Genomic DNA, 27,946 nt, shown 5'->3' with positions numbered 1-27,946 from the left:
AAACACACGTTTGCCAGCATAGCAGCAGCACAGATACAGCTCTGGGGTTAGGTAAGATCAACCCTTCCTCATTTCACCTCCTCATGTTGTAGCGCAGAACTGCACACTCTGTCCTTACGGATTTTATCATCAGTTACTTAAGCAGTTTGAGAAGATAAGAAAAATAGCAGCTCCTGGGACAATGGAACATTTAAGTAACAGGACAGGCAAAATAGCATTTTATTTAGTTGAGGTTTTTTCATCTCGTATGTCTCTTGTCCACTCAGCCTCCAGAAACACAGGCCAAAGGGACTACAGCCCATGCTGTTATTACTGGCACAGAAGGAAACAGAACAGAGGGCAGTTTTTGTGTACATGCCTCTGTGTGTGTGTGTGTGTGTGTGTGTGTGTGTGCAGAGAGCAATCACCTGCAAAGAAAGGAAAGCAATTTGATAAAACCCCCAAAAAGGCCCTGGAGCTCAGAAACTGGGCTAGGAAACAAGTTAAAATGGCATCACTAAAAAGAAAGTAAAAAACAAATGACAATATTCCAGAGATGCACAGCACCTCTATGAAATCTCAGGCAGAAGTTCTTTCCTGTGAGGGTGCTGAGGCGCTGGCACAGGTTGCCCGGAGAAGCTGTGGCTGTCCCATCCCTGGCAGTGTTCAAGGCCAGGTTGGATGGGGCTTGGAGCAACCTGGCCTGGTGGAAGGTGTCCCTGCCCGTGGCAGGGGGTTGGAACTGGATGAGCTTTAAGGTCCCTTCCAACTGGAACCATGCCCTGAGTCTCCAATTCTATTAGGCTGCCAGTTATGAGCAGCCTTTCAGTGTTCCCTTCTGCCTGCCTCTTCCCTAACCACTAATGGTTTAAACAGCAACTATTTTGTTTGAACCACTTGAGGATTTTTGTCCAGATTTGATGCTGATATTGCAATGGCTGCAGCACTGCACAGCACACACAGGACATCAATCACTTTGGGGGTTTTATTTAGAGGAGAACAGTTGTCAAAGGTTTAAAATGATATAATACTGGCTGGCTTCCCAACGAGGTGATGGAAATGAGACAAAGAGGAGGTAGAAAAGAGGAAGACAATCTAAAAAGCTCTGACTATGTAAAAACACTATGAGCAAACAGAGGCCCTGTAGGAAGAAACAATCTCAGAGCTGATGTTGCAACCTTACTATTACTACAGCTTCTGGAGAAGCAAACAGATCTCTTTAATGGAGCCCTAGCCCTGAGCCACAACCCTCTACACCCAAGAGGAGTTTTTTTTCAGGTGAGTCCCAACTCACAGCAAAGTGTTTTGCTAAAATGGAGCTGAAGATTTTCACATGGGAGCTTCCTTCCTTCTCCTCCTCTCTCTCTGCAATCAAATAGAAACCAGTATGACATAATGCTTCTGTATCGCTGCTCCTTCCAAGCCGAGCCTGGGCTCCCAGAGGAAGGTGAGGGGCAAAGTGAAAAAAAAATGAGACTTGTGAAAGGAAGGGTGTAAAACCCCAGCTCCAAAACCATAGCTATTTTTGATTGCATCAGGAAGATGCTCTGCTCCTGCAAGAGAGGGAGGCTGGAAAACAGGGAACAGCTGGAAACAAAAGCTGAAGGAGATGGGGCAGAGGAGGAAGAGACATCTTCCATGGGCTTTCCTGCGCAGCTTATAGACTGAAACAAGCAAACACAAACCCCCCTGCAGCAAGAGGAGTGCACAGTGCCATCATGGGATCTGGGCACAGCAAAACCCACTTGCTTTTTAAAAGTAAATACACATAAAAACTTCTAATCCCAGCTACTAAGAACACTTTACCCATGTCAGATTGGTACTGCTTAGTTCACATCACCTCTGTGCACACAGAAACTCATCAACAGCCGTGTAACAGCAAAGCTTTTATACAGGAGGTTAGAGGTGGTGAAAGCTGCCCCATGCCATCGAGAAACTTGCAGGATGAGTCCCCAGCTTTAGAAACACACACAAACCCCACAACAATCCTGTGGACACAACAATCTGTGGTGCTCTGCAGCCTTAATCCTGACTTGAGCGAGTGCTGAAGGCATTGAAACCTGCTGGGCACTCAGCTCAGGGCTGGTGCTTGTTTTGATGGGGATTTGTTTGGTTGGTTTGCTTTGATTTGAGGGTTGTTTTAAGTCTAAGCCATGGCTCATTAGTCCCACATCAAGCAGAGATGGAGGTTCAACATCCTATGTTTGTGAATATTTTTCACACAAGGGATATGTAGTAAGCAATGGAGAAATCAGAGATGCTGGTGTTGGTTCTGAGCCAAAGGCTGCTCTGAGGAGATCAGGTTTGCATCCCTGATGACAGGGGAAGCGAATATCCCTGAAGGACACTGATGCCAGTGCTGGCAGATGGGGAATGGCTGCAACAACCACTCTCCACCCTGCAAGCTATCAAAAGAGATTTCTAGCAGCCCACCAGCAGCATGGTGCAGCTGAAGCATTCCCCACAGATGAATCCGACAGCCACCACATGGATGCGATGGCAAGGCTGCACTTGTAACACATTGCCTACATCCCCCTGCATCAGGGCACTAAAACCTCAAAACAAAACATTATTCCAATTAATAGAGTCATGCCAGAAAACAAACAGCAGTTTCCACTGCATGCAGCATCTCAAATCCCAGCCCAGCTGGATGGTGAGTATCTGTCCCCATCAGGCACAACGCTGCTTGGGCTGACGCATGGCCAGGCGAGGACAGGAGGCTGCAGCAAAGCAAAGCAGCACCAGGATCAATGGTTCCCTTCCCACTGATGCCAAAGACAGTCCTGACACTGCAGCAATGTCAGCATGAGAGCTCAGCTGTAACCCCAAACCTGTGCTCAAAATCTGTAGCTCCTGTATCCAATCCCAGAAGGTACTACCACATCAGTGCTGCCCTGCCTGAGGTTTTAGTGTACACAGGTGCACCCTGCAACTGTTTCTTGCATGCTCAAGAAGGGGAGGTTAGATGCTGCCAAGGATTGAGAGAGGTCCTGTCCTTACAAAAGCTGCAGAACTTTAAAGCTGACTTGCTCAGCCACACACTCTGTTAAGGCTTGCGAAAAGCAGTTAGCAGCAGTTCAGCAGCACCTCCAGATAAACAGGCAGCAAGCACAGGGGCTGCGGATGAGAAGCAAGAGACCAGCTCCCCTGGTCAGTCCAGGAAACTTGAAGCTTGGAGAAGCATTCCCTCATACACGCTCCGTCCCTGTCTACCTTTGCTGTGGTACACATGATCTCCAGGTTGGCCAGTAACTAACTTGAAGACTGTGACAAAGCAAAGCAGAGCAGTTTTACAGATGATGTTTCTGGATACACACTGGGGACTGAGAGGTTACAGGACATACAGCAGCTGCTGTAAAGAAAGACCTGGAAGGACAGCTTGGAGACCTACAGCTGCACAAAAACAACCAGAGGGAAGAGACAGCCAAAGATGTGGGTCACTCAAATAAAAACCTGGTAATTAAACAGCAGTCATGAGATCCCCAGGCAAAGAGCACTGGCTGGGAGGGTCCCGAGCACCTTCACGGGCTGTGCAGTGTCTTCAGCTTCTCTTCATTAACACTGTCTCTCCCTGTCCTCCTATCCAGAGAAAGGAGCACAGAGCCACACTGCCCCAGAATCTTCTCCCTACCCAGACACTGAGCCATGGCCAGCTTACTCTCCTGCCTGAAAGCTGAATTCCTCCCACTTTCAGCTACAGGAGAAGAGCTTCTGGGAAAGATCCAGTTCATATGTGGACCATAAAACCTATCGCAAACCTGTTGCAAATGAGCATTCAGTTGCCTTTTTCCTAACATTTCCATTTGGATAGCAGTGACATTACACACTCAAATAAAGGCTGAGGGATGGGGTTGAGATAAGGCACCAGGGTCACTGCATTAGGGCTGGCCACAGCACCAAACCTGCTGCAGGACAATGCTTTAGCTTTCACAACCTCTTTGAAAGGCTATCAGAGTGCAGGCAGAATGCTTCATCCGCATCACTTTCTCAATACAAGCTGAGGACAGGGAAAACCATAAAAATAAAAATCCATCCCCCTTCTAATCAAAGCCATCTGCTCAGAAACACGGTCTACTCTTTCCCTAACACACGTTTCCCCTTTCCTATGGGAACAGCAGCAGGTGAGGGGGAAGGCTGCTGCAGAAAGAGCCCTCCATCACGTGAGAATGGAGCACATCACACTCACGTCTGTATGGCGAGACCAGCCCTGGCCTTGTTCCTGGTGCACGTGGGGCACCATCTCACACAGCAGCCATGGCTACACCAGGAGCCTCCCCTGACTCACCCTGTGCTAATGTGGCCCCAGCAAGCCAACAAACCAGCCAGGCAAGAACATTTCAGCACAGGAATAACTAGATATTCCAGAGTGGATGTATGACACAGGAGTGACAAAGCCATGCACCCTTCAGGTGAGGGAAAGCCTTGTCTGCCTTTTGCAGGATATACACCACCCCTACTTTCACACGCAGCTCCACCACATCTCAGTGTCCAAAACCACCCCAAGACATTCCTGTCCTGCTTCAGTGCTTGGGGAAGGATAAGGACAAACCCCAAGCAGGCAATTTAAGCACCAGAGTGAGAAGTGATCTGTGTAGTTGACGCGTATGTGTGGCTCAAGGCGCACAGGTTTGCTTTAGACAGCCATAATACTGTGGCTCACAGCACAGGGGCCAGAGCCTGTACCTTGGGAGAGGGAGCAAGTGCCCAGTGGAGAGGATTCCCCCTGCATTCAAGGGAACAGCAGGAATTTTGGTTCCATGGTGAGGTCCTTCAACTATCAAGGGCAGCAGCAGTGCTCCAAGAATGGCACCCTGTCTCCACAACTGCAGATTTGGGGACAACACTGGTTGTCCAGAAGAACATTCATGTTCTCCCAAAAGCCCATGTTTTCACCAATATGCAAGTACTGAGGCTTAATGCAGGACCTTTTGTGGATGGCCACAAAAAAGCAACATCTAAGTGCAACTCCTGGGGTGGGAGGCGACACTATCCAGGCATGGGGCATAAACAACCCTCCTTGCCCTTCACAGGGAGCAGACTTGGTCTGATGCACCTGGAGACCGATATATTTGTTAACTTCAGCATGAAGCTAGTAGGAAACACTGGACCTCAAATTCCTCCTCAAAAATGCAGAAGTTCTGCATCCAGTGCCCTTGCAGCTCGGGGGCAGCAATAGTTACAGGCATCACTCACACCTCTTCCTGTAGACACCAGTTGGCATCCAGGGAGTAATGACCACCTACACTTACATGGACCAGGTTTATTTCTAACAGCAGTTAAATAAAGGACACTGCTACGGTTTTATACACAATAGGAACTGTGGTGTCTAATTTAAGAAGTGCCAGATTTAGAACGAGGTGCCAAGCTGTAAGGCTGTGCTGAGAAGTGACGCTTCTACTCAGGGATCCTGAGTGAGGATGGACAGAAGCAACTACAATGCTTGCAGATAGACACAGCTCATACCGTATCCAAGGCTTTCAGATACTGGACAAAAGCAAGCAGAGCCTGCGGCTGCTTATAACTCACAGAAGCGATGCTGATGGAAAGCTTGAGAAGAGGCTTTCTTAACTCTTGGTTGCCCCTGTTCCAACACTCAAAAGCCCAGGGAGAAGAGAGGAATTCCTCTAACACTTTCCTAGAGGCCAGGTGGGCAGCAGAAGAGCAGCAGCAAAAACACAGCTTCATTTACAGAGCTTCACTTTTAAAGTGATTCCTGCCCAGAGCTGAAGAGACAATCCATTTCACACTGCATTGCAATAACCTGTGTCAAAACAGTTGTAAGTGGCCAACACAGTAAAAGCAGCAGACTAACAAGACAGAGAAGGTACAACAGCTTTAGCCCTGTCCATTAGAGATCTGAGCTTGAAAGGGTATGTCCCAAGCCCAAGATCAACCCAAAGCATACTCCATTTCACCCTGATAACCGCCAGTTCTGTCTTCTGGACAGATCAAACATGCAGTAGAAGAGATAACCCTTGTTTCAGATTGGGAAGTAGGGTCTGGGAGGGGATGAGGAAGAGGACAACATACAAGTAAAGAATTTTCAGAAAGAGCCTTTACATAACATCCCACCCTTGTAGCTTTGGGACAGCACAGGTAAAAAAGGAGGCCATGCACTAGCTGTTCACAAAATCCAAGCGTCCTCATGTCAGGGGATGGTCTTTGTCAGGGCAGAGTAGAAGCATGTTGCATGTCAGTACACACATCCCAACTGCACCACAGACAGCGAGTTTGATTGCCAAGGCTGTCAGGAATAGCAGCACCGGCAGATTCAGTCAGATTTCAAAGCTACTCCATCTGATTATCCAAAAGGCATGCAGTTTCACAGAAGCAACAGAAGCAGAGAATATCAGAGCATGTATCACTGTGAAAAAACAGTATGTGACCCAGTTCTCTGATTAGGGACGGGTTCAATTGCCCACAGAACATGAGGGAAGGCTGTGAAAATATCTGTTCACTGAGACTTCTTCTTCCAGAAAGAAGATGGTGGTGTTTTGCTGTTTCAAGCAGCAGATACAGAAACAAAGCTGTTACAGTATTGGCGAAAGTCACCGCTGCCTGGGTTTATGTATCTAGCAAAGAACCCACCACACACTCATTTTGCAATCCTACTTATTATCCTGCTTCAAAACAGTAGGGTAATACCACTTCTATCAGAAGACAATTCCAACTTTAACACTCCAAACAATAACGTCTTTACACTCTCCATCCCCTTCTGCGTGGTAAATGCTAACCGGAGGGAGCAGTTCTACAGCTCCCAGATGAGGCAGGCTCTTCAGAGACACAAACTCTCTTCAGGGAAGCTTTTAAAGCAACAAGCATCTCCTCGAAGGCAAACCACAACAGCTCAGCCAGACACCCAAGGAGATGAATGATACCACAACCTGCCAGTTCCAGAATCTGCTGTTCTCATTTCACAAGCAGCTTGAATTCTGAGTCACCACCTCCCCGTAAACCTTCCTGGAGCAGGTGCCCACTTGCATCAGCTCCTATAAAGCTAGTAGTAGCTCTAAGGAACGAGCACACAGCCAAGAGCAGAGCCACACAATCCTTTGCACTCTAAATTCAGCCAGCTTCAACGCAGCACACCAAGAAGCACACAATGCCCTCAGATTCCTGCTTACAGGCAAAACTAAGCACCACCTGCTTCAGCCCTGGGGTTGATGCACTGATAATGCAGGGTCTGAACTGGATCAGTGCTGTCAAGCCCTTCGGGATGCTATTTTGCACGGACACAGCAGGGGAAAGGATGACAGATTGAAAACTACCCTAGGACCTGCACCCTGCCAGGCCGTGTCATGCTTTAACTGCGGCGAGAGGATGCAGGAAATAGCACAGCGCCGCTCCTTGGCTCTTAATTATGGTCGTGTGACACTGTAGTTAATGGTCTGTCATGGGCTCCATTAGGAACCTTGATGTTTGCAGGAGGCGGACCAACAGAGCCAGCTTCCAAGCGAGAGCAGCTCTGGCCTGGAAACACGGCTCACGTTCTTTTGTTACAGAGCCTGCTTCCTCCAGAGCAGCTCAGTCCTTGCGTTCACCCCGAGGGACTCAGCTCTGCTCCGTATGAGAGGGCTCAGGCCTCAGGAAGGGTCCAGCTGTGCTGCAGGATCCACACATCCAGGGGTTACATTAGACACTGTCCCCTCTCTGGCCAAATTCTCCTGTGGATCTTTAAGATTTTAAGGAACAGCCGTGGCCTCCCCACTGCCTGAGCCCTGAGAAACCAGGCTCTGCTTCCAGATAATAACAAACCAACAAAGGGAAAAGCAAAACAACCGCTCGGGCCACAACGCTGCGCCCCCCGGGCAGCAGCCCCCATCCCCCGCTCCCCGTTACCGTTGCTGTAGGCATAGGGGGACTCGGAGGCGCCGTCCTGCAAGCTCTCCAGGATCTCCCCCTTGCCCACGTCGCTGTCCCCCACCAGCAGGAACTTGAGGAGGTAATCGTAGCTCTTCACCGGGCTGCCCTGGGTGCCCATCCTCCCTCTCATCGGCAGGGAGGCCCGATCCGCATCCTCCGCCTCCCGCCGGGCTGAGGGAACGAGGGATGCCGCCGGGGCCTCTTCCCCCGCTGCCGCTCACAGCCGGCGCCGCTCGCCACTCATCTTCCGCCGTGGGACGCGCTGGGGACCTGCGGCGGGAGGAGCAGGAGGAAGAAGAGGAAGAGGAGGAGAGAGCAGCCTGGCCCCGCAGCTCCTCAGCGCCCCCGCCGCTGACAAAGCCCCCGCGCCCGCCCGCACAATGAGCCACCGCCCCGCCAGGCACCACGACCCGAGCCCGCCCCGCTGCCGCCGACCGGCCTGACTGACTGACCAACCAACGAACCGACCGACGGACCTACCTCACAGCCGAACCGGGCCGCACCACCACAAGCACCTCACCACAGCCTCCACAGCGCAACACCCGCTCGGGCCGAAGCAGACACGACACAAAACCCACCCCCCGCCCGGCGACAGCCACTTCTATAGGCTCAGCCACTCGTCCGTCAAAGCCGGTCCCGCCCCGGCTCGCCTTGAGGGGCGGGGCTACGGGGCGGTCCCGGCAGAGGGACGGGCGGTGGTGCTGCAGACTACAAGTCCCGGCGTGCCTTGCGCGTGGCGGAGCGGGATGGGGGGGCTTGGGGGTGGCTGGGGACGGCGGCGTATGGGAGATACGGGGGAGAGGGGTGCTCAGGTGTGGAGGACATCCAGGACTGGAGGGGGATCCAGGAATGGGGGTCATCCAGATGAGTGCGCATTTGGGGGTGGGGGGAAATCCATTTGTGGGAAGGCATCCAGGATTGGGCAGCATCCAGGATTGGAGGGAATCCAATTGCCTTGCCTGATGGCTCCACGTACCGCCTGTCTCCTCCTCCTGCTCTGCTCCCTGGCCCCTGCTCTTCTTCAAGTTCAGAAGCAGCGAGAGTTCTTGCTTTTCTAAAACATTAATTGCTGCCCAAACTTGTCTTTTCCTGCATGGCTCACCCACTGTCCTCCCGTGGGGATCGCTCTGTCAGTAGGCCTTGGGCTCGTGGATAACTTCCATCACGACCCTGCCAAAATTGCCCCAAAAGTGGGGCTGGCAAAGGGGAATCGAAAATGGGCTGGAGTGGACCAAGCCCAGGCAATGGCAGCCAGCAAAGCCCGACCGGCTGCACCACACTGCCCAGGCAGCCAAGAGTCCCGCCACCCTCAAGGTGACGGATTGGCAATGTGCAGTGCTGGAGACCAGGCAGTGATGAATGCATCAGTCCTCAGCTGTCTGAGACACAAGCTCTGAGCACCCCATGGGGTGTCAGGACCCTGCCACCTCTGGCTCTGAGGACAAGGGACCCTCCTGTGCTACAGTGAGCTGCATCTAGCGAGGCTGGGGGTGATGATCTGAGCCACTTTGATGCTGCCAGCCTGGCTCCATCTCCTCTCCTGTCACCCAAGGGCTCATCTGCTGCCTCGGAGCCTCAAGGTGTGAACTCCGCTGGGCGGGCTGGTTTTCATGAGGTGTTTGTATCCCCACGGGTAAGGGGATCCATGCTCAGCACTGCCCAGTTTGGTTTGTCTGCATGGCAGGGACTAAACACAGCCCTCACTATCATCCCAGCCCGCATCTCAAAGAGCCCGGCTGACCCAGATAAGAGGAAATAGCAGAAAAAAGCAAACTGAAATAGCAGATAAAGGCAGAATGAAATAGCAGATGTCCTGCTGACTCTATCTGAGCTGCCGCCATCCCCAGGCACATTCCCTGGAGGCAGGGGCTTGGAGGATAAAGCCTGTGGAGAAACTCTCACAGAGCAAGGGAAGTGGAAAGGGGGGACCTGTGCGTACCCAGATTGCTCAGGAGAGAAAATCTATTCCTCTCATTGCTGTCCACCATTGGATCCAAAGTGGTGGGAAGGGGGTGGTACAAGGAGGGTGGGCAGGAATCTCCTCCATGTTGTTTCTCTTTTCTTAGCCCCTGGTTCTTAGTCCTTCCACTTCCCAACTCCAGAGCCCTGGTTTATGGCTCATTACGTGATTTCTCACCGCTTTGGTCTGATGGTGAAAACCAGAGCCCACACTGATGGGAAGCATCTCGAGAGAGGAGCAGCATAGAGAAGGGCCTGGGGTTGTTCCAGGAGCTGATTGATAGTACCATGCTGCAGGTGGGAGCAGCTCCTCTGGGCAACCTGTGCCAGTGCCTCACCACCCTCACAGAGAACAACTTCTGCCTAAGAGCTCATCTCAATCTCCCCTCTGTCAGGTTAAAGCCATTCCCCCTTGGTCTGTTCCTGCAGGCCCTTGTCCAAAGCCCCTCTTCAGGTTTCTTGTAGCCCCTTTAGGCACTGGAGCTGCTCTGAGATCTCCCCTTAAGGAGCCTTCTCTTCTCCAGGCTGACAAGCCCAGCTCTCTCAGCCTGTCTCCAGAGCAGAGCTGCTCCAGCTGTGGTTTGATGTCTTTCAGTTCATGCCCATTGCCTCTTTCCTGTCCTTGTGTTGTACAGCTAGGAGATGCTGTAACTCAGATCTCTGATTTGAAGACCTGCAATTCTGTGTTGTCTATGCTCTGAGCAACCCTATCCAGGGGCTGTTCAGGTGCTCCTTTGCTTTTTTGGGGGTATCCAAGCCCTCCTGCAGCTGACTAGGGCTGCCTGCTCATTGAGTCATACATCTGACCTGCTCTTTGACAGCTTTTTGGGAGCCGGTAGCACAGATACTGCCTGCATTGCGCATGGGGGGACACTCTGGGGAATGTGGAACAGAAATCCCTGAGCTGGCAGCATGCACACCTTCCTTTGTGTGGTGCTCTGAGCCTTGCAGCGGCTGCAAATCCAGATGGGATGAGTCTGGAGCTCAAGCTTGGTCCATGTACTTGATGTGATTCTCAATTCTGTTTCAAGAGCAGGGAACACTTTACTACTGTGAAGGTGTTCAAGCACTGGCCCAGGTTGTCCAGGGATGGAGTCTCTATCCTCGCAGATTCCGCAAAGCCGTCTGGACATGGTTCTTTCAGTAGCCCTGCTTGAGTGTGGGGGGGTTGGACCAGACAATCTTGAGAGAGCCCTTCCAGCCTCCATCAGTCTGTGATTCTGTGATGGTGTAATCAGCAGGCCTAAGCACAAGGACCAAATCACCAAGAGCTTGAGTTAAGCAAGAAGATAGTGCTGTGGCAGCATGATCAGGGCAGTAGGACAGCAACTCATTCATGTGCATGATGACAAAGCAAGAGACTTTCTTGCCTTACACTCTTGAGAGTGTAAGTCAACATATGGATGGACTATACACACATGCAACACACCTTCTGTGGGCCTGATGGTGCATTCACATGTACCAGCAGAACAAGGCACAGTTCAGCTGCAGGATCAGGGAAAACTCCCCAGACCACAACCAGAGTCTCCAGTGCAGTGTAATTACTGGGATTTCCCTCCAGTGTTGTCACATGCTGTTCTGCTTAGGAAAGTGCTTCTCAAGGCAGAATTTCTCTCTAGGATGGAGTTTTGTATGCAGTGAATCATGTTTTCCTTCCCAAGCCCTGTGCCTGTGTGAAGAGGCATTTCAGGCTGTGCCAGCACTGGGAACCAGCAAGTGGAAGGAATAATAATGAAATGCAGTATTAAGAAGGGTCTGCAAGATCAGTCTCTGAATGATGTTTGGCAAAGGCTGCTTGTTGTCTGCCACACGGGGTGTGTGGTAGGAATCAGAGAAGAGCTAAAAGCTTTAGCTACTTCTCATCCAAGGACTGATACTGATAATATGGATCTTAGGATAAATTAGAGCCATCACCTTATTAGCAGCCTCTTCCCTGAGAAAAGGCCAGTCTGTGCTGCTGTGGAAGACGATGCTGATCCCAACTTCTAATTAGAGGGATGACATAAGTTCAAATGTTCCTGAGCAGGATGTCTGCTAAGTCGTTGTAATGTCTCTGTGCACAATCGGAAAAGGGTGGGGGAAGACTATTCCATAGCAGAGACTGGAAAGGAAGAGGAGAGACATGGCAAATGTCCAGCAGAAGAAACTCATAGGCTCAGATACCATCACGGACAAGGAGAAAGCAGAGTATGAGCAGCAGTGAGACAGCTCAGGCACCAGTTCTACATGATACAGGGGCTGTCACATCTCACCTGGGCTACTCAAGGTGTGGCAGAAGGTTCAGGCTCTCGGGTTTGAGGAGGAACTTTTCCTCAGCTTGATATTTCACCATCCCCAGAGTAAGCCCTTAGTAAATAGACCAAACACCAGAATGTCTAAATACGCTTGGCAGGTTCCCAATAGGAAGGTCACATTTGCTGGTTCTCATGGCTCTGTGCTGTCCCCAAGGCTTTCAGGTCACTTGATCCCAAATGACAGCCACCATTAGGACCATTGTGAGGGGTCTGGTCTCACAAAAAGAGTTTCAAAGCCAGGATATTAGAAACATTATTTTCACAAGACTGTGTTTCTCACAGCAGTTCACAAATTCAGCTATGCAGGTGTGGGAAGAAGCAGTGGGAATGTCATGTAGTATCTCCAGAGGAAACATGAGAGGGAGGTAAAGTGTAAATCTGCTCTGCTGAAGGCCAGGTAAGGATGGGTCTCCACAGCTCTGACTTAAGCTCCAGTGAGAGTCATTTATTCGGCCCATTCCTCCACTAAATGGATCACAACCTGGAGTTATTCACACCTGGAGTGGAGAGAAAAACTTGGATATTGGTATTCCAAGAGAAGAAGATACTGTATTTGTACAAGAGTTTTAAGCACTTTATCACTAAGGACAAAGATCTCCAGTTTCTGCAGCCAGGGATGTCCCATCAGAGCCTGCAGTGGCAGATGGGGAGGGGGGAAGGAGCTTCTGCCACCCTGGCTGTTTTCAGCAGTCTGCCCTTCTTTCCTGGACCAGGGTAACAGGAGGGGAGACAGATGTGAGGCAAAAGGTAGTGAGGCGCTGGCACAGGGTGCCCAGAGAAGCTGTGGCTGCCCCATCCCTGGCAGTGTTCCAGGCCAAGTTGGACGGGGCTTGGAGCAACCTGGTCTAGTGGAAGGTGTCCCTGCCTGTGGCAGGGGGTTGGGACTGGATGAGCTTTAACATCCCTTCCAACCCAAACCAGTCTGGGATTCTAGGATCCTCTTTGGGTAGCAGTGGCCAGGTAATACTGCTTCCTTCATGATGTCCTTAAGAGAACTCTAAGATCTTCGCAGCTCCTGTGTTTGCCTGCTAAGGAATGTCTGGACCAAGCACCTGTCTACAGAGCTTCATTCTCTCCTGATGAAGTTAGACTGAAGAGGCAGTGGTCATACCATGACAGGCTTTTAGCAGCTGTAATGCATCTGCCCAGGGATGTCTAAAATCGGCTGGGCCATAACGCTTTCCCCTCTGTGACAGCTTCAAGTACAGGGATAAGGCATGGGGCTGGGGTAGGAAGCTCTTATCCTGCCAGTGGAAGTGCTGACTGGAGCCTCCTAAAGCCCAGGGCACCTTGCTGTGGCTCCTTGCCCTCCTTCACCCACTCACAGAGGAATGCACAGGTCACCCTGTGGGGCTGAGCACTGCAGCCACAGCACATCATTCTCTTCCCTCTCTATCCTTGGCTCCTTGGGCAGACAGAGGAAAGGGGGCAGGATCCAGCACCCTTCTCACCTGCCAGTTAATGCAGCCACGTCGGTGTGCAAAGCAGCAGCAGGTACAGCAATACCACATTGTTGTTTCAGTTGGGGCAAGAGGAGCTGCAGACCTGTGAAAGTACTTTTGGGTAATGACTGTATGGAACTGTCTACACAACAGTGTACGCAGTGGGACCTCACACTCTCCCAGGACAGGAAATAGAAGATTCCCCTCAAAATGAGCACACAACAAGACCGGGACAAGGGAAAGCTGAGCCCAGCTGCATTGTGGAGATAGACAGTATCCAAAGCAGCAAAACTCTCCTAAGTGAAATGTGTCTGTAGTTTCTTTTGAAAGTAAAGCATTTTGAAGTACCTTCAAATGCCTCATATCTGAGATAACTTTAAAAGCTCCTTGACTTCAAAGTGAAGAAGATGAGGCACCACAGGGCAAGGCTTTCATCTGAGAACAGGTTCTGACCCTGTAAGGATGCGCAGCACACACTTCTCTGAACTGGTTGTGCTGCTGCTCCAGCAGACCCACCAGCCAAAGCTGGGCCCAGCAAAGTTGTGTTTGCCTTACATTGCGACCTGCCAGAGCCCAGAGCTCCCAGATACCACAGCTCGCTACCATATAAAGCCTGGGCACCCTGGGGGCTGAGGCTGTGTGCTCTGCTCTTCAGTTCTGGTGACAGCTCAGGATTCGGCTCACCCCAAACCACTATTTGCTTTTGAATAAAAGTAGATGAGACCATACATGCACAAACACACAGGAATCTGTTTCTGAGCCTCCAGCCCTGCTGTTTCTATGCTTGACACCTCCCCTGGTGCTGCAGAGGGGGTGAATTCAAGCCCACCCAAAAGGAAAAGAATAAATATTCATGAACTCAGATAATGCTGCTGTGCAGTTTTCAGTGTGTGACTCTACAAGCTGATTCTCCATGTCGGGTTTAATCAGCTGGCTTGAAGGCTGGAGTATAAAACAGTCCAAAATCCCTTTTGGCAGAATGCACTTCAGAGTTGTGGCTTTGAATCACCCAACCAGCTGTTTTAATATGGTCCCATGAGCTTACATGGAAGGATACACACATCATCACCCTGCTCGGGAGGTACCTCCTCAATGACACCAAATGCTGGTTCCATGATGGGTTTAACCTTTTGCTTCAAAAATAAGCATTACCATATGACATGAAGACAGTGTAGGGGAAAAGGAAAGTTGAAAAATAACATCTAAAAATACCTGACTTTAAAAATTTAGCCCCTCCAGGTTACCAAAGTCCAATTAAGGGGATGTAGCAGTTGCTGGCTCTGAGACGCCTTTGGTTCAAAAGCATTAGGATTCAGTTTCTTTGTCTGACCAAGTCTTTCAAGCTGTTTTGCTATCTTTAGTCCTGCTTCTCTCCTTTGTGTTTCCAAGGGTAGATGAGCTCTCCAAGGAACAGTTTCTTGCACAGAGATGTCCAGGAATCCTTGGGGTAACAGCTGTAGGTTGGCAGCCTGTATGCCTGTACCACGCTGCCATATGACAGAGGGTTGATCTGCAAGGAGAAGGAAGAGGGGTAGCAGCAGTAAGAATGAGTTGTAGGAAGATACACAGGCAGCTGATGAGGGCAAGTGTAACTTTTGTGTAGCAACGGCCTCTTAAAACATCAATACTGCTACTCACAAAGTGTAAGAATCCCTCTCTGTCTAGCTAAAGCTGTATAGCCTTGTACAGCGTCCTGAAACATGAACAAATAAAGCTTGGCAAAGGAGTATTGTTGGAATAATTTTCCAGCAGAGAAGCAGGCATAAGCAGAAGCAGGATTTGGGAGTGATGCTCCTTACAGGAGGGGGCAGAATTGTCACTTTTTGAGTTAGGAGGTTGCCGAAGGTGGAGGGATGGAGACCTCCCACCATCACCAGCAACACTCCATTGGGGTGCACCACAACTCTTAGGAACTCCTCTAGAACATGCCAGTTAAGCCGTAGCTCTTATGAATCTACTGCTTCAATGTGCCCTCAGCCCACAGCTATGCTTTAAGTTACCCCTGATATCACCATATACTCTCCCCATGGAATGGAGTCCAAGCAGACAGGATCCATACCATGCAATGCCACTTTAAGGCTCCTTGACTGAATTAATCTTAAATTTGATGTCAAACACCATCTCAAGAATGACCATGTCTGGAGTCTCTGCCTACAAACCCCCGTGGCCTCTGCTTATCATCACAAAGTTGCTGTATTGACCTTCAGAAGCTGGGGGAGACAGGCAGACGTGTTACCTAGACAAAGGGAGACAGAGTACATCAGATGTGGGAAAACACTCCAGTGAAGCACTTCAGGGTAGTCCAGAGGATTGAGCCAGTATGGCCAACATCTGATTCATAAAAAGGATGCACAGCAATAGACCATCTCCAAAAAAGTAAACAGATTACACAGAAATGGTGGGTTGCAGAAAACAGCCCATGAGAGATGTCAAAGTGAGACTTACAGTGCTAGAGGAAGCTTGGACAGGAAGGAGAAATCGAAGGACATCCTCCTCTAGTGAAAGGGCCCAGCTATGCTGGACCCAACCAAGCAGCTGTGTGAAGGAAGTCTATAATTCACAGTAGAAAACCCAGCCACAAAAAGGAAAGAGAGACAGCAAAATCCAGGCACAGTCACTACTTTGGCAATAGCTGAATATTTCTTCTGTCCACTGAAGAGCAATCAGTTTTCTGGGAGTTTGCCTGTGCCACCAGCTTGCTCCAGCTATCTGGTGCTCATGGAGCAGGGGGATGAACTCAGAGAGCCAGCAAAGGCAGAGCTCTGGGAAAGGGTGATGAAGCAAAGATGTCATTAGAACATTATGGATGTCATTATGGGACATTCTGCGTGACTGTAATTGACCTCACACATTGTGGTCATAGACAGGTAGCACCAAAAAATAAAAAATAATAGAAAAAATAGAAAAAGATCAAAGAAACTTGTCCCTAAACCAAACAACAGTAAAATCTGAGTAACTATTTCTGCCTGTTTCCTCAGCTGTAGGCAAACCAGGAAGTGCAAACATGCTGGGGGAGGATAGGAACTGCTGCTCTACAAGGGAGATACACAGTGTGTGTTCCTTTAACTATCAGCTACCTGGCCTGGAAGGTTTGGACACAACATTTCTCCTTGAAAACCATCCCAAGGCAGAGTGGTGATACTGTTGCCAATGGAGAAGTAACAAGAGATGGTTTTATATCCAGCACAATGTGTATGTCTGCATCCGCCATTATAAATGCAAACAAACAGGCACCACAAAAAGCAACCATTTATTAGCCAAGTGGCAATATCAATTTATTTTATGCCATTTCTATAGTCCAAAGCTATAATATAACCCTGATATAATAGACATCCTTTGTTCTATAATGAAGCTGTTCCCTTTGCCCTTCCTCCTTCACTTTCAAAGCAATTGCCGAAGAATCTAGCAAAAGGTATTACAGATGAATCAAACTCATCATGTCTTCTCACTGGGCTATCAGTTCACTTGAGACACACTGACAGGCATTCTTCTTCTTGCACTCCAAAATAAATGACTTTAAACACTACTGAGAATACTGAGCTATGGAAGACTTCCTGGAGAAAATGAAGGAGCACTTGGAAAGGAAATATCATCCTCTGCCTCAAAACCAGCACTAATGATTTCTAATCCATTACCAGCACCCAAAGGACAGTTGTGAATGTATCAGTCACCTATAGCTTGAATCATTTGGGGCATTGATGGCTTGGCTTCGCAAACGCAGATTTGGGAAGGGCTTTACCTATGCTTACTACAAGCACGATGATGACTAAAAAGGGCAATGTGGGATAGGCAAATCCGATTGGAAAAAAGGCTGCTTGGTCATTCAGGATGTTTCCGAACAAGACTGTCATCTCCTGGGTCAATCTCGAGCAACCAATGTCCTGAACTGCCTGCATGCAGGGTTGGGTCTGCAGCTTCCAGTGCACCTTATCACGTGCTGTTTTGTCCCTCGCCTGTCACTACAGGGCTTTGCAAGTGTGAGTAAACAGTTCCATACAAACAGCCTTCCTGCCATCAAGCATGGCTCCAGAGAGCCACCATATGGGCAGGGGACAAAGCCACTGCAAAACTTCTAGAGAGGAACATCATCATGTACCAAAAATAAGAATTTTAGCCTATCATTTAAAAATAGGCTCTTTAGATTGTCCTCTCACAAGACCCATGAGAAAGTTCAGCAGGGTTTCTGACATAAACCCATTTTTCATTTTCACCAGTGCAAAGAGAGAATAAAGTGCCTTTACTGACTCTCTGCTCATTATTATTTGAACAGAAGGCCTAGAGAGACATCAACTAAAGCACTTCACCTCTTAAGATGATGACTTATGCTATATTCTATGATAGCAAATGGATCTTTCTGCAGTGGTCCAAGGAAAATTCATCATGTTCCTATGACTCACTTGCTCTGCTCTCTGTGATCTTTTTCCTCTGGAGAAGCTACCCACCTCATTTCACAAACACACAGATGCCAAATTCTCTGCTCAGCAGCTCCTGTGCCTCATCTTTGGTGTCTGGTTTCCTTTTTCTGGAGTCTTTTGACCATGGAGGATGGCAGATTTTGGTTCTCATACCACTACCCTACCCAAAGACAGGAACTGGGAAGACAACATGCTTGGGAAATGCTCGTTTTGCCGTAGAAGACGTCTGTTGAAGGAATTCCCTTTTGAATTGCCGCTAGCTGGTGTGCTGCTTCCATGCTAACCTGACCTCTGCTGAAACAGGGCTGGACCGGGGATGGAGAAAGAAAAAGAACTGAGAACAGTTAATTCCTTCCCACACACACCCCAGCATCCAAGTGTTTGTTATAAATTCTATACACCCCTTGCAGCCTCTCCTCCTGGGATGAAAAGAGCAAGAACAGAGACCCTGTGGTACTGCGCAAGGTCAGGAAATGGAACCTCACAATGAGAATTTCACTGCTGCCATTACATCATTTCTTTCCTTTAGCATCTCTGGTGATAGAGCATGGAAACGGGAGGTTACAAAAGCACAGGTAAGCTTTTCCCATGCTTCTTGCCAGAGCAGCTAAGGAAAACAACAGGAGGCCCTTTCCTCTCTTGTCTCACCCAGGCGCTCATCCTGCCAGCATCACGGAGCAGCTAAGGCCTTTAAGCACATCTGGAGGGGAAGACCTTTTACTGGTCCTTCATTCTGCATGGCTTAGCTGCTGCTTTTTGCTTCTCTCAGTGTTCAGCAATTATTAAGATGAAACTGCACAGAGCCATGAAGGAAGGTGATAACTACAAGAAGTCTTAATTCCAGCAGTAACAGAGTACCATGTCTCTCATATCTTTTACATTTCCTTTCACACCATGCAGGTCTCTCTAAACTAAGGTCTCAAGCAGGGTATCAGAAAGAACTGAAAGCAGCAGCCAGTCATTGCAATGTGAAATGTACTTCCCTTGTTTCAGCATTTTACAGCTGAAATATTTAAGTGAGGCCTTTCAGTGAGGCCAGTTTCAGAACTGCTACAGAAGGGAGAAGGACCTTGGGGATGGTCTGAGTGAAGCCTGCAGCAGGGAACGGCACAAGGGCACACGTGGCTTACCTGCATAAGGAGGCGAAGAGGTTTTCCATCCTGCTGCTCAAGGACTCTGAACTTCACACCAGCTGAAATGAAACAAAACGAGGAAACCAAATCCATGCTTGGAGGAAAGATCATGCCATTTGCTGCTTAGCTCTGCTGGCTGAGCACTGATTTCCTAGAAATGGAGCCTTCAGCCTCTCTTGATTTGTGAACTCTTATACAATTTTCAGCAGGAAGCACAGATCCTCTTTACAGTGGTTTTAAGCAAGACAAATGATGTGTTTCTCTTAGCTCCATTAAAAGCAGCTTGAAAACACAGTCCTAAAGCTAGAACAAAGCCTAGAAATCAGCCAGCCAGGCCTAATGATGACAAAGGGACTGGAAAACCCTTTTTCTTTTCCCAAACTTCTATGTGAATGGGGACTCCATGTAAACAGGAGGCAGAGAACTCGCCTTGAGCTTGTGCTCATGTGGATACAGCACATGTGCAAATCTCTCCCTCTTTCAGACTGAGGGAGGAAAGGAATGGCCAAGAGGCATTAAAAACAGTTCAATCACTATTAATCCCAGCATTCAGATGTTTTTAACATGCTAACAACCCCATCAACATCACATTTATATTTCCTCTTGGATTTGCTACATTCCCAACACTGTAAAGATAAATAGGAAAGCTTTGGATTCCAGCAGTGATATAGAGAACATGAACATTTAATACAGTATTTCAAACAAAGGTAACAACTAGGACTAGAGAGGCATTTTGCTTTGCAAGGTCTCAAATGCCTTCACAGAAGTAAAACCAATCCATCTTCTGCAAACCTGAATCAGCCAATGTGTCCGTATTATTCCTTTCTACAGGTATGAAGAATAATGAAGTGATCTGCACCAGATCAAACAGTGGCTCAGGAGTACACACAGAAACAAAACTCTGTGTGAGCCCCATTGCTATAGTATCTATGTAACTCTTCCATATTCAAAGCCTGTCGCGGAAAGGACTCAGTTGGAGACCAATGTGATCAGACAAAGCCATTTATTATAGAAAACTAACTCTTTATATACTATTTCTTAAAGTTGTTTGCACTAACTTGGCACATTGTGATTGGATACATATCTGTGAGGCCCTTAACAACTAACATATAATTGGTTAAGCACAGGTGTGAGAACCTGACCTTCAAAGTTTTCCAACAGTCCTCAATTTAGCAACTCAGTAAATTCCAGCTCCTTCTTATCTTTCTGGGATTCTTACTCCCAGTGCCTCGCTCCCATCCTCCTTCACCTTTTGTTGTTCCTCGGTTCATGTCGAACTCCACGTAGGCACTTGCTGATCTGGGCACATGGCCGTTCTTTGCCAGAAAATCATCCACAAAAGCCCAAACTTCTTATTATTTTCTTCAAGCTTTGAATTCATTAAAACCATACAGTTTACTCCTGTGAGAGAATGCTCATCTAGCAGAGAGATCTGGTTTAAACCCTCTCCCCACATCATAAAGCATTTTCTGTATAAGAAAGGAAGAATTTATCTGCATTCTGCTGCACCGTATTGAAACATGGGCTTCCACAGTGGCTTCAGAAAGATGTTTGAGCACCCTGGCTTTCAATAAGCAAGTGCTGGATGATAAACAGTATTGACGGAGATTCATTGAGTTTTGGCTAAGAGGAAGTGTCTAACCCATTCCAGCAACTACTATTCAGGCAGGTAGTGTGTCACAGAGAGACAGAAACAAGTGGGCACTGAAGTTTCAGGTTCATCAGAGCAGAAAACCTTGCTTCTGTCAAGGCCACACACCTTCCTTCTAGAGCTGCAAGCCAACAATCTCTTAGATTATTTAATTGTTCAAGCATCTTAAACTTCTAAGAAAACACATGCACAAAAAGGCTACAAATTTAGTTTAGAATGACCTGTGGATTACTACAAAGCTCAGGACTCTGCACACAAAAAGCAGGAAAGCTCAGTCTACTGCAGATCCCTCTAAGAGAGAGGAGTCTTAAACTATTCCATGACTGCCATCCAGCTCCAGAGCTCAGGGTTCTGCTTCTTCTGTACACAGGAGAGGTCAGGACATGAACCCATTTGCTTTGTTTCACGTGTCAGTGCACTAAAGCAAGCTCACTGGTTGTTTGGACTCCAGTAATCATGGAGACAGCACCAGGACAGGTCCTACAGAACCATGACAAAACTGGCCCCCAAATCTGTGATGTGAATATTGGGAAAGAGAAGTACAGAGAAAACGAACTGATCTCTGTGTGATCAAACAGCATGTTGGTAACTTGTGTGTGGGCAGAGTTTGAAACCCCTGAACCTTACTGCTACACCCTACTTCACGCTATGAATCAACATCACCGTGTACCCATCTCAACCAGGGTGCCATCCCTTGAGCTGCGCAGCTCAGAACTCTTGCAGAGAGGACATCAGCTTTGATATATGTGCAAAGGGCTTTTTAAAGTCCAAAGTATTTCACTTCACATGTGTGGAAAGAAAGCATGGATTTTGTTTCTGGCGTGTGGATTGATCATTCACCTGTCCTGGCCCAGGCTTCAGCAATGTAATTTTGTTAATTAAGAAACTGACTCAAAGAACTTGGAGGCCACATGCCATGACTGAACTGAGTTGAACTTAAACACTGCAGTAACCACTTGCTTCTGGGAAAAACTATCCATTCATGTCAGCAGAACCATCTTGACAGTGCCTGTAAAATCAGCTGCCATAACATATGCCAGAGCATGACTGATCCAAGTTCTGAGTCTGAACAGGGAGGCAAAACCTAGGCAGTAAGGACATCAAGTGATGTGCACTCTCTAAAGTCCTTTGAATGTGATTCAACTGCTCCATCTGTTACCACTGCAATGCCATGTTTCTGGGGCAGGAACACAGGCTGCAGACATTCTCAGGGATGCCTCCTCCTCCTGCAGTGTTCTCCCTTCAAATGTTTGAGGGGAGCCAACAAAGAAAGTAAGTCAGGCAACAAACTCAACTGAGAAGACAATCCTTTGTCTGGCTGGAGGCTTACTATCCTGCAGTAGGGAGCTGGCTGATCTAAGACCAATGGGAATATACGGCCTTACATCTCTCAGTGGCAACAAGACTTCCTTCTACCCTACAACTTGATGTTTAATGAGACACTTGTCTTCAGCAGCATTTTCTTTTCTCAAAGACAGCCTTGAAGGGTTAAGAAGTTTCTGCCAGGAAATTCATAGGAACCTGCTGAAGGCACACATGGAAAAGCAACAGAACTAGTAACATGGCTCAGCTATTCCATCCCAAAAATCAAGCCTGGCACTTCTCTGACTAGTCTGTATTTAGTGACGATCAAGCTCTCAAATTTTAAATTCTTGCTTCATGCTCTTTAAATGGATGTGAAATAATACTATAGTGGTTGAATTTCACTAGATTAGCCGGTTAAAGCCACTCAAAAAGGACCCTTTACTATGGTGGCAACTATGGCTGATGTTTACTGAAAGTGGAAAAAAAATTACTGGTTTCAAAACAGTGACAGATTAGAACCAAAAAGAGAACAATTATCTGAAATCTGTAAAGGGCTCTGAAGTTAATCCAAACCCCTCAGCTCAGGATTTCTGTCAGTCAAGCCAGCACAGAGCTGAGCTGTTCCACTCATTCACAGCCACTGTAGATTCAGCCCTCTGAGACAGCAGATTTTCCAAGTGGTTTTGTAGTTTGGCTTGTTTCAGAGCCCAAACCCCAAGATAAACAGCATGTTTAACCTCAGAACTTTAACCTGACCCACTACTCTAGAACTGGAATTAAAAGATGAACTCATTTATACCGTGCTTGTTTGGATGTCACTTTTGGCTGCCACAGGCTTTGTAAAGGTGCTCCAGATTCTGCTTCAGCATCACATTTCTTGCCACTGTCCTCATCCTGCTCCTTGCAGGAGTTGTTAACAGTATGGATAATTGCATGACTGGTCTAGTCCACCAGGTGTCCCTGGCCATGGCAGAGGGTTGGAACTCGATGAGTTTTAAGGTCCCTTCCAACCCAAACCAGTCTGTGATTCTATGACTTGATCCTTAGGTTCTTTCCTGCCCTTCCTGCATCCTTCTATTCAGAAGCTACCCACTGCTTCAATGCTTTGATCCACTGCATCAAAATAAAGTGCATAATGGAAAACCATTGAAGTTCTGCACGTGCAGTGCTGAAGGACTTACCCGCGAGTCTGTAGGATCTGCAGAGCCGAAGGAGGATTGAATAAAGAGGCAGAGAGTCAATCAGGTCCACCAGCAAGTGTATGAGGCCTTGCACAATCACCACCAGCAAACGGAGCTGCAGAGAAACAGTTTACTAAGAAACTCTGAGACAAACAGGAGATGAAGCAGGTGCAAATTGGATGCTGGAGAGGGACTCTTCATCAGGGAGTATAGCGATAGGACAAGGGGTAATGGGTTTAAACTTAAACAGGGGAAGTTTAGATTAGACATAAGGAAGAAGTTCTTCTCTGTGAAGGTGCTGAGCTGCTGGTACAGGTTGCCCAGAGAAGCTGTGGCTGCTCTATCCCTGGCAGCGTTCAAGGCCAGGTTGGATGGGGCTTGGAGCAACCTGGTCTGGTGGAAGGTGTCCCTGCCTGTGGCAGGGGGTTGGAACTGGATGAGCTTTAAGGCTCCTTCCCACCTAAACCATTCTATGATTCTATGAAATTCACAAGCTGATGTGCAGTCTGACATTGTTGAATGCTAAGATAAATGTTCTGTGGTAAGCAAAAGCCTCTCAAAGTGGGTCGGATGTCAGGAAGTGCTGGGCAGCCAGACCCTGCACAAGGTTCCTTGACAACCTTAGCTGAAGGATTTAACTGGAACACAGCTCTTATGGCTGTAGAGGCTGTGACTTGCAAGGACATGAGAGCTAATCTGCTTCCAATGGTCACAGTCCGAAAGGGAGAATTCAGGCTTCCATTACTAGTCACCTCCATCACTGTGTGCCAGTGAACATAAATTCTCTCTTCAACAGTGAACTGAAGCAGCTTATTTCTGCCTGAAGAAATCCCATGTAGAACATCTAAGCAAGAGAGCAGCAGCCAGAAATTAGCTTCCTGCTCAGTGTATTCTGTCCCCTGAGTAAAGCACCTCCTTTTGTCAGACTGCATTTACTTTTGCTGCCAAGCTCATTTGAAAAGAGAGGGTTCAAAAAAGGGCTTTGAAACCATGTGATGGCCACTGTCTGTGGAAAATTTTGCTCTAGGCAGGCCTCAGAGAGGAGCGGTCATACTGGGAGAAGATGAGAAAACTAAAGAAGCCCAACCCTCTGAGCAAAGCCTGGCTGAAAGCATTTAACAGAGCCAGTTAATTCCCTGAAAAAAGAAAGTTCTGGATCAAACTAGATGGGCCATCACCCCAGACGTGGGATGGATTAATGATTTCCAAGTGAAAGAACAGCTTGTCCCACTGACCAGGACTTGCTGGGAATTCCCTTTGTAGAAACAGAAACATGTATCTTGAATTCCACTTGCTTGGCCTACATGGGCTGTGTGAGAAGCCTTCCTGGGACACCCAGACAAATTTATATCCTCTTCGTGGATGACAATAAATGACAAGGAAACCCTTATTTTAAGATCTCAGAAGACAGTATATGATTAGCTTCAAGGGTTAAATCTTACCAGGGTAAACACCAAATAATAGAGCGCAGTTGTAGGAAGGAGGAACAGCAGGATTGTGAACAGCAAAGTGCCAATAAATAACTAGGAAAAAAAAGAAACACAATTATTAGAGAGCAATGGCAAAATAATATAAAAGAGAAATAGAAGAGTAGGAAACTGAGGTAAGGAAAGTTTGCAAGGCTCCTTCACATGTTTTTTATCTCCCTATGTGACTAATGCTGTTACCTTAGAATCATAGAATCATAGAACAGTTAGGGTTGGAAAGTACCTTAAGATCACCTAGTTCCAACCCCCCTGCCATGGGCAGGGACACCTCACACTAAACCACGTCACCCAAGGCTCTGTCCAACCTGGCCTTGAACACTGCCAGGGATGGAGCATTCACAACCTCCCTGGGCAACCCATTCCAGTGCCTCACCACCCTAACAGTGAAGAACTTCTTCCTTATATCCACTCTAAACTTCCCCTGTTTAAGTTTTAACCCGTTACCCCTTGTCCTGTCACTACAGTCCCTGATGAAGAGTCCATTCTCAGCATAATTGTAGGCCCCCTTCAGATACTGGAAGGCTGCTATGAGGTTTCCACGCAGCCTTCTCTTCTCCAGTCTTCTCCAGACCTTCTCAGCCTGTCTTCATACTGGAGGTGCTCCAGTCCCCTGATCATCCTCGTGGCCCTCCTCTGGGAGGAGAATATTTTCAGTACTACTTCTCTCACTGGGCCTTTCTAGAAGGCTCCCTATTATAGGATTATGTTTGGAAAGATAAATAAGCTGGATCCTGATTTTTTCCTTTACACACAATACTCAAGGTTTCCTATTTCAGGCCAGCTTCCTTAGGAAACAAGACTTAAATTTGCCCACTCCCTATCCCGTGAGCTTTAGAGCCATTGCTCAGTTTTTACCAGACAAGTGTGTAAGTTTACAAAGAAGCAGAAATCTGGTAAGGTATTTTGTGCGGAACTGAGATGTATTTTTGTTCCTCCTTGTTTTAATACCTGGTGAAAAGCTGACAAAATTTGGTTGCTAAATACAGTCAGCAGCAGGAGTTCTGCCTCTTCCAATGATGGATACTGGGAGAGAGAAAAAAGCTGGAGCTACTGGGATGGGGGAAGCAGCATTTTGAAGATGAAGGAGAAAAATCCCTAGGAAAGCAGGTGTCATGAGCTCCACTGCCCACAGAAAGAGTTATTTTTAATCTGGGACAGCCCAGTTGGCATAAGTCTAGCTAATTCCAACTATGAGAAATGCAGATTTATGACAAATAGGGATCTGACTCTTCAGTTTTCAGACACCTCTTCCAGAACAGAGACCACAGGAACCCAGGGCACTGCAAACAAACAGATCACACTCATGGTATATTAGGAAAGAAAATAACACAGAGAGCCATGTCACAGAGGTGGATCAACATCCTGGCTTCACACACGTAACCAAAATTAGATCACAACCCAATCCGTTCCCTTCCCAGCAGTTGTTCCTCCTTCCTCTGTCACTCCACTACAGTTTATTAACATCTCCAAAAGTCCTTTAAGGTCTGCTTTGAATGTCTCTTCCCACTCAGGACAACGACATCATTCCCACTGGCCTCCAGAGCAGCAGGATGAAGCCTGAAAGGCCAAACCAATTCTCCTCAAAGAACACAGGGACCAAGCACTGACACAAACTGTATTCCTGGCACAGTCTGGCTTTTCATCACCAAAGAAACAAAAAAACAGCTCCTCCACTGTGGTGTGAGAAGGCTGAATGGAGCAAGAGGCTCTGGCCCTGGAAGTTACCAAATATTATAGTATTATTTTAGTGATGCTTGCAACTGCTGGCATGGAGCAATTGAGGCTTTGCTGAACTCTTACTTGGCATTTCAGAAATTAAACAGAGCTCACAGCATTTGGCAAAATCCCACCTCTGCTGCTCAAGTGAGAACGTGTGGGCCGGCTCCAGCACAACGTGAATGGAATGGGGCCTTTGAATAGACAAGCTGGCACGTCTGTTACTGTGGCAACACTGCTGGGCTCCACTTGTACACTGCTCTCTCCAAAGAAACCATTCCCTGCTCCCAAGCTGTGAGCATCTGCAGCACCACAGCTTTCCAGAGTGCCTGAAGGTGCTCAGCACTTGCTAGAATTAGGTCCCCTGAACAGGCAGAGCAGTGCAGGGCTTGCTGCAGAGCTGCAGAGCACAAGCATTTGGTTGAAGCTCTGTGTTCAGCTCTGGGACAACCACACAAGAGGGACATGGAGTGTTGGAGTGAGCCCAGAAGAGGCCACAGAGATGCTGCAAGGGCTGGAGCACCTCTGCTGTGGAGACAGGCTGAGAGAGCTGGGCTTGTTCAGCCTGAAGAAGAGAAGGCTCCTTAAGGGGAGACCTTAGAGCAGCTCCAGTGACTAAAGGGGCTACAAGAAACCTGGAGAAGGGCTTTTGACAAGGGCCTGTAGGGACAGGACAAGGGGGAATGGCTTTAACCTGACAGAGGGGAGATTGAGATGAGCTCTTAGGCAGAAGTTCTTCCCTGTGAGGGTGCTGAGGCACTGCCACAGGTTGCCCAGAGAAGCTGTGGCTGCCCCATCCCTGGCAGTGTTCAAGGCCAGGTTGGACAGGGCTTGGAGCAACCTGGTCTAGTGGAAAGTGTCCTTGCCCATGGCAGGGGGTTGGAACTGGATGAGCTTTAAGGTCCCTTCCAACCCAAATCAGTCTGGGATCCTATGAAGATCCACAGATGCAGAGTGCTGGGAGATACGCTTGTTCTGGGCATCACAAAGCCTCCTGTGGCTCCTGTCTCACCATTACCTGAGGTAGGATAGGATTGTACTGCCCATGGGCAGCATCCTGCAGCCAGCCTGTGGTGCTGCAGCACTACCTGGTCCAAGTCGTAGGAGCAGGAATCCACCCGCTGCCGAAGGACGTTCCACTTCTTCCCACGGAACAAGCGCCAGAGCGATGACAGGCCGTAAATCTTCAGGCAGTAGAGCCTGAGAAAAGAGAAGATGCTGAGCACCAATGCTGAGAGCTACTGAGCTTCCACACAAACCAGCTCTCATCACTGCACCCAATGCCCACCTGCTTACCAGCACGGCAGAACTTGGGGCAGTAAAAGAAATCATGCCAAGAATGATGCACGTCAAATACTAATGGCTCAGTCAACTGTGTTTTGCTGTCCCTGGCATGGGCAGAGCAGGCTACTGCAGGCAGTTCTGGACCACTAGAGGGCAATGGCCATGCCATGCCCCAGGCTGCAGCAAGGCTCTCCCCAGCGTGGCTCCTACAAGCAGCAGCAATCACCAGCTCCATGC

General features: G+C 48.2%; 2 protein-coding genes across 11 annotated transcripts in view; both read right to left on the bottom strand.

The window, feature by feature from the left end:
* The window catches only part of RAB40C (RAB40C, member RAS oncogene family), a 41,071-nt gene extending 28,829 nt beyond the window's left edge, over window positions 1–12,242 (bottom strand). The window contains exons 1-3 of one of the 2 annotated variants that reach the window (XM_080617316.1): window positions 12,054–12,242; window positions 10,722–11,044; window positions 7,819–8,112 (exon numbers count right to left, since the gene is read on the bottom strand). In XM_080617316.1, coding sequence (XP_080473442.1) covers window positions 7,819–7,972 — 154 coding nt within the window. In that variant the 5' untranslated portion in view covers window positions 7,973–8,112; window positions 10,722–11,044; window positions 12,054–12,242. Of the gene's footprint in view, window positions 1–7,818; window positions 8,113–8,322; window positions 8,410–10,721; window positions 11,045–12,053 lie in introns of those variants that run through there. The other variant, XM_080617317.1, reaches the window with a different exon arrangement.
* Window positions 12,243–12,332: 90 nt separating this feature from the next.
* Window positions 12,333–27,946, bottom strand: part of PIGQ (phosphatidylinositol glycan anchor biosynthesis class Q) — a 35,734-nt gene continuing 20,120 nt past the window's right edge. For 5 of the 9 annotated variants that reach the window (XM_080617307.1, XM_080617312.1, XM_080617306.1 and 2 more), the window contains 7 exons: window positions 27,514–27,625; window positions 24,665–24,745; window positions 23,223–23,337; window positions 19,083–19,144; window positions 14,750–15,047; window positions 13,547–13,640; window positions 12,333–12,592 (listed from right to left, as the gene is read on the bottom strand). In XM_080617307.1, the coding sequence (XP_080473433.1) occupies window positions 14,895–15,047; window positions 19,083–19,144; window positions 23,223–23,337; window positions 24,665–24,745; window positions 27,514–27,625 (523 nt within the window). In that variant the 3' untranslated portion in view covers window positions 12,333–12,592; window positions 13,547–13,640; window positions 14,750–14,894. Of the gene's footprint in view, window positions 12,593–13,546; window positions 13,641–14,749; window positions 15,048–15,596; window positions 15,774–17,979; window positions 18,258–19,082; window positions 19,145–23,222; window positions 23,338–24,664; window positions 24,746–27,443; window positions 27,626–27,946 lie in introns of those variants that run through there. The other 4 variants (XM_080617309.1, XM_080617308.1, XM_080617310.1 and 1 more) reach the window with 4 other exon arrangements.

Source organism: Psittacula echo (assembly GCF_963264785.1).
Source record: "Psittacula echo genome assembly, chromosome: 5".
In the NCBI taxonomy this organism is placed as follows: Eukaryota; Metazoa; Chordata; class Aves; order Psittaciformes; family Psittacidae; genus Psittacula; species Psittacula echo.
The sequence above is the reverse complement of the archived record's forward strand: the minus strand, read 5'-3'. Positions and strand labels throughout refer to the sequence as shown.